Source organism: Aegilops tauschii, chromosome 1 (genome assembly GCF_002575655.3).
Source record: "Aegilops tauschii subsp. strangulata cultivar AL8/78 chromosome 1, Aet v6.0, whole genome shotgun sequence".
In the NCBI taxonomy this organism is placed as follows: Eukaryota; Viridiplantae; Streptophyta; class Magnoliopsida; order Poales; family Poaceae; genus Aegilops; species Aegilops tauschii.
In genome coordinates, this window is record NC_053035.3 from 119,676,282 (window position 1) to 119,682,720 (window position 6,439).

The 6,439-nt window shown below is 44.3% G+C and overlaps 1 protein-coding gene across 1 annotated transcript; it reads left to right on the plus strand.

The window, feature by feature from the left end:
* Positions 1 to 3,894: 3,894 nt before the first annotated feature.
* Positions 3,895 to 5,682, plus strand: LOC109771893 (glyoxylase I 4). The gene is made up of 3 exons (XM_020330583.4): positions 3,895 to 4,273; positions 4,370 to 4,475; positions 4,932 to 5,682. The coding sequence occupies exons 1-3, from the start codon at positions 4,092 to 4,094 to the stop codon at positions 5,295 to 5,297; spliced, it is 654 nt and encodes a 217-aa protein (XP_020186172.1). The 5' UTR covers positions 3,895 to 4,091; the 3' UTR covers positions 5,298 to 5,682.
* The last annotated feature ends 757 nt before the right edge of the window (positions 5,683 to 6,439 follow it).

Below are 6,439 nucleotides of genomic sequence, written 5' to 3' on the forward strand. Positions count from 1 at the left end.
ACTGAAATAGGCAAAAAAACAGCAATTTGGGTTGGGCCTCCGGTTAATAGGTTAGTCCCAAAAATAATATAAAAGTGTATAAATAAGCCCATTAAACATCCAAAACAGAATATATAATAGCATGGAACAATAAAAAATTATAGATACATTAGAGACATATCAGTACAATAGTGATCCAGGAGTAGATCACTGAACAACAGTCAAAATTATACTTAGGTACCTAAAGAGGACTAAGGAAATGTTTCTCGGTTATGGAGGTGATAAAGAGTTTGTCGTAAAGAGTTACGTTGATGCAAGATTTGACACCGATCTGGATGACTCTGAGTCTTGATCTGGATACATATTGAAAGTGGGAGCAATTAGCTAGAGTAGCTCCATGCAGAGCATTGTAGACATAGAAATTTGCAAAATACATACGGATCTGAATATGGCAGACCCGTTGACTAAACTTCTCTCACAAGCAAAACATGATCACACCTTAGTACTCTTTGGGTGTTAATCACATGGCGATGTGAACTAGATTATTGATCTAGTAAACCCTTTGGGTGTTGGTCGCATGGCGATGTGAACTATGGGTGTTAATCACATGACAATGTAAACTATTGGTGTTAAATCACATGGCGATGTGAACTAGATTATTAACTCTAGTGCAAGTGGGAGACTGAAGGAAATATGCCCTAGAGGCAATAATAAAGTTGTTATTTTATATTTCTTTATATCATCCGGAACCTTTCTTCTCATGCGACTCTTGGATCGAAAAGAGGTTGCTGGACTGGACCACGGCTGAAACTGGAGGATGACTACGTCCTTGAAGCTACAAAGTCCAACGAATGTTGAATCGACGCACGACGAAAACAAGATAAGTGTTTATTATTCATGCTAGAATTGTATTAATCAGAAACTTGATACATGTGTGGATACATAGACAAAACACCGTGTCCCTAGTAAGCCTCTACTAGACTAGCTCGTTTATCAAAGATGGTTAAGTTTCCTAACCATAGACATGTGTTGTCATTTGATGAACGGGATCACATCATTAGGAGAATGATGTGATGGACAATACCCATCCGTTAGCTTAGCATTATGATCGTTAGGTTTTATTGCTATTGCTTTCTTCATGTCAAATACATATTCCTTCGACTATGAGATTATGCAACTCCCGGATACCGGAGGAATACCTTGTGTGCTATCAAACGTCACAACGTAACTGGGTGATTATAAAGATGCTCTACAGGTATCTTTGAAGGTGTTTGTTGTGTTAGCATAGATCGAGATTAGGATTTGTCACTCCGAGTATCGGAGAGGTATCTCTGGGCCCTCTCGGTAATGCACATCATAATAAGCCTTGCAAGCAACGTGATTAATGAGTTAGTTGCGGGATGATGTATTACGGAACTAGTAAAGAGACTTGTCGGTAACGAGATTGAACTAGGTATAAAGATACCGACGATCAAATCTCGGGCAAGTAACATACCGATGACAAAGGGAATAACGTATGTTGTCATTGCGGTACGACCGATAAAGATCTACGTAGAATATGTGGGAACCAATATGAGCATCCAAGTTTCGCTGTTGGTTATTGACCGGAGAGGTGTCTCAGTCATGTCTACATAGTTCTCGAACCCGTAGGGTCCGCACGCTTAACGTTCGATGACGATTTTGTATTGTATGAGTTATGTGATTTGGTGACCAAATGTTGTTCGGAGTCCCGGATGAGATCACAGACATGACGAGGAGTCTCGAAATGGTCGAGAGGTAAAGATTCATATATAGGACGATAGTATTCGGACACAGAAAAGTGTTCCGGAGGTACCGAGTACGTATCGGGTCACCAGAAGGGGTTCCGGGCACCCCCCCCCCCCCGGCAAAGATATGGGCCTTATTGAGCCAAGGGCGGGACAGACCAGCCCTTAGTGGGCTGGTGCGCCCCCATATAGGCCGAATAGGAGGAGAAGGAAGGAGGGGAAGGGAGAAAGGAAAGGGGAGGATTCGGCCTCCCCCTTCCCTTCTCTCCCCCCCCCCCCTCTCTTTCCTTCCCCCTCCGACACATATGGAAGGGTGGGAGGCCGAGTTGTGGGGGGCGCCCAAGTAGGATTACTCCTACTTGGGGCGCCCCTTGCAGCCCCTCTCCCTCTCCCACCTATATATATGTGGGGGGGCACCGCTAGAACACTTAACAAACATTGTTAGCCGTGTGTGGTGCCCCCCTCCACAGTTTACGCCTTCGGTCATATCCATGTAGTGCTTAGGTGAAGTCCAGCGCGGATCACTTCACCATCACCGTCACCACGCCGTCGTGCTGACGGAACTCTCCCTCGACACTTTGCTGGATCAAGAGTTCGAGGGACGTCATCGAGTTGAACGTGTGCAGAACTCGGAGGTGTCGTATGTTCGGTACTTGATTGGTTGGAACGAGAAGAAGTTCGGCTACATCAACCGCGTTGTCAAACGCTTCCGCTTTCGGTCTACGAGGGTACGTGGACACACTCTCCCCCTCTCGTTGCTATGCATCTCCTAGATAGATCTTGCGTGAGCGTAGGAATTTTTTTAAATTGTATGGTACGTTCCCAACAAAGATAACATGCTCCTTCAAAGCATGAATCTTCCTTGTATTATTATTTAGGATCCAATGATCTTCCCAAATGTTTATCGTTTGATTCGACCCACTCTCCAAGTATGGCCACGCCTGAAAGTTTGCAAACCAGGAACAATACTTGGCCAAGTATATGAAGAGCCTTTTTTGGTCCATCACTTAACAGGCTATCATCAGGGAAGTATTTAACTCTCAACACTTAGGCACAGAGGGAATCAGGATTGCTTAGCAGCCTCCAAGTTTGCTTTGACAACATAGCGAGATTAAAATAATACAAATCTTGAAAGCCTATACATCCCTTTTTTTTTGGAAAACACATCCTTCACCATGCGCGCCAGTGCATCCTTTTCTGATCCTCCGTATCAACCCACCAGAAAGTAGACATTGCATCATTAATTTCTTCAGAGAGTTTCTTGCGGAGCTTAAAAATAGCCATGTCAAGAAACAAGGATATATTGGATAACTGCCCTCCATAATATTTGAACTATCCTTTTTCAGAAGATGAGTAATACTATCTCTCCTTTCTAGTTACATCATGGTTAGGGACCAAGGTATTTATCTGAGATAGATTCGGTCATAATATTTAGCTCAATTTGGGCTTTTGAATCAACATTTATGTTTGGACTAAAAATAAATTGTATTTATCTCTGCTTACCAACTAGCCTGAATTTGTACAATATTCATCTAGCACTTGTTTGAACAAGGTTGCAGTAATCAAATCAGCCCTCATAAGTATTAGGGAATAATCAACAAACTGTCAAACTGCGGAATTCAGTACTCCCTCTGTCCATAATATAAGAGCGCTTTTGACACTACACTAGTGTCAAAAGCGCTTTTATATTATGGGACGGAGGGAGTAGGTTCTAGGCGTAAGCACAAACAATGTTTCTTTTTCCAGCTTTCGTTTTCTTTATGCGGAGAAAAGATTTAGGTGCCATTGTCCTTTATATCTTTGGCAAATTCTAGTGTTTGTTATTCTTTTTCAATTTTGATGGTCGTTTGTGATGGTGTGAAGTAGCGTGTAAGTATATTGTCAGTTTCTCTCCATCGGTCTGGACTTTTTAAAATACGCATGGTAGATTCCCTTAATGGAAGCTGCGACGAACCTTCGCATAACCAAAAAAGTGTTTTAATGTCGTCTCTGAGCCAAATATTTGGGCATGAGACGCTAAGCCAGAATGAACGTCCTCGGAGGATGAGACGAACACGAACGGTCTAGATGAGGATGACGTGGAGCCACGTGTCAGTAGTGTCTGCTCCCACGCAGCTATATAAAGGAGCACAACTCCAGCTCACCCTCCGCATCTTTCATTCGTGCCTGAAGCAGCAGCCATTGCCCATTGCTAACCAGAGTGGAGTGGTAGAGCAGTTCGAGTTTGCTTTTCTCTCTTGCTTGATTGATCGGTGCCTCGATCCATCGTTCGTCGGAGGTGCATATAGTTAGCGAGGAATTCTCCGGCCGGCCACCGGCGACGACGACCGCAAGTGATCCGTGAGGATGGTGAACACGACGGCGGCTATGGTGAGCGGCGGCGGCAAGGGCGGCGTGCTGCCGCTGGCGTCCCTGAACCACATCAGCATAGTGTGCAGGTCGGTGGAGGAGTCGCTCGACTTCTACATGAACGTCCTCGGGTTCACCCCCATCCGCCGCCCCGGCTCTTTCGACTTCGACGGCGCATGGTAATCATACCGGACCAGCTCAATACATAGGAGCGTCAGTGTTAATTGCACTGCTCTGAATCTCTGTTAATGGTTTTCTTGTTGCTGTGAGTGAAGGCTGTTCAACTACGGGATCGGCATCCACCTGCTGCAGTCGGAGCATCCCGAGAGCTTACCGGCGAAGAAGGAGATCAACCCCAAGGATAACCACATCTCCTTCCAGGTACGTTGTGGTAGTTAATTACGATTTGGTTGCGAACAACTCTCTCTCTCTCTCTCTCTCTCTCTCTCTCTCTCTCTCTCAAGGAGTATTAGGGTGTGACGAAAGGGACGTCGGCGTCCTGTCGCCGGCGACGGCCCGCATGTGTTCCGCGAGTAACAGTGCCGTTATGTGCGATCGATGGCCGACAACGACGGGTCGGGCTGATGTGCACACGTACGTGCACGGCGCATAAATCTTTCATTTCGCGCGTTGGTTCCTTGTTCCGTCGCGATACACGGGATGCCCTGGCATGCACGATGGATACCAGGTCTAGTCACCGCTCACCACACAGAAACTGAAGTTGGATGCTGAGTCAGAATGTCTCACTAGCTGAGATCAATCTTCGTTTATCAAATACAGTATAAGAAAAGCTTCTGAGACTAACGGCGGCGCAAAATTGTTGTGTTTTGTGTGCAGTGCGAGAGCATGGTGGCGGTGGAGCGGCGGCTCAAGGAGCTGGGCATCCCGTACATCCAGCGGTGCGTGGAGGAGGGCGGCATCTACGTCGACCAGATCTTCTTCCACGACCCCGACGGCTTCATGATCGAGATCTGCAACTGCGACAAGCTCCCGGTCGTCCCGCTCGCCGGCCAGACCTTCGCCATGGCCGCCTGCAAGAGGGTCGCCTCCGTCAAGCAACAGCAGCTGCCCATGCCAGTCGCACAAGTAGCGCAAGCAACCCCCGCTCCGGCGGCGGCCGCGGCTTCGCAGTGCATTCCGGCGCCGAACCCGGCCTTGCAGCGCGTCGGCGGCGAGGAGGCGGCGCATATCTCGTGCGCGTGAGGGGTGGGGGGCCGGGGTAGCCAGGCCGCCCAACTGGTGGGTGGCGCGCTCCGTGGAGTTGTGGTTTTTGTACATTGTGATATGACATTGTGCGTATGAATAAAGCGAGAGGAGCAGAGTGTAGTTTCAGCTTCAAATCTGCGTCTCGGAGCGGATGAGCCCTCTGTTTGCTCTGTTTTTGCTCCCCATCCTTCGAACTAATAGGCAGTACTCCCTCCTAAAGTTCTCCTCTTAGATTTTACTCCCCCGTTTCTAAATGCAAGTTCTTTTAGAAATTTCAATATGAACTACGTACTGATGTATATATGCGTAGTTTAAAGTGTAGATTCGTTTATTTTGCTTCGTATGTACTTTATTAAAATCTATAAAAAATTATATTTTCGTAGTTTAAAGTGTAGATTCGTTTATTTTGCTTCGTATGTACTTCATATTAAAATCTATAAAATATTATATTTATAAAAGACTTATATTTAGGAACAGGGCACTGATATGTCTTGTCTAAATCGAGACGAGCTTGATGAAGGCGAGCTCCAGATGGGGCCAGCCCATTGCGCCTCTGACCAGAAGCTAGACGCCATATTCCCATCCTTTTTATGTTTTCTGCTTTTTTGTTTTCTATTACTTCATTTATATTTTTAGATATTCCATATTACAAAAGGAACACTTCACATAAAAAAACTTAAAAAATTGTTAATGGAGTATTTAAAAATACTAAATATGTACAGAAAAATTATCATGTAAAAAGAAAGTGTATACAAAAAATATAGAACCTGAAATGTGTACAGAAAAATATTGACCACTTACTTAAAAAATGTTAATCCAAGAATTTAAAAAAAAAATAAACAAGTGTTTAAAAATGTTATTGTAAATTGTGCATATAAAAAATATTGACCGTGTAGTCAAAAATATTAAAATTCCATTTGAAACTATAAATGTGTATTATATCTTAAAAAATGTTAATCCAAGAATTTAAAGAAATGTTAGACAAGTGTTTGAAAAATGTTTAACTTGTATTTGTAAATTGTCTATATAACAAATATTGACCACGTAGTCAAAAAATATTAAAATTCCATTTGAAACTATAAATGTGTATTATATATAGTCAAAGAGTTATTTGACCAGTGGGTCCATCGACGATGCCG

What these genes read in the sequence shown, in the direction of transcription:
- LOC109771893 (XM_020330583.4), top strand. Translation starts at nt 4,092, where the DNA reads ATGGTGAACACGACGGCGGCTATGGTGAGCGGCGGCGGCAAGGGCGGC. An exon ending in TTCGACTTCGACGGCGCATG is followed by an intron (nt 4,274 to 4,369) that starts GTAATCATACCG and finishes CTGTGAGTGAAG; the next exon opens with GCTGTTCAACTACGGGATCG. An exon ending in ATAACCACATCTCCTTCCAG is followed by an intron (nt 4,476 to 4,931) that starts GTACGTTGTGGT and finishes TTTTGTGTGCAG; the next exon opens with TGCGAGAGCATGGTGGCGGT.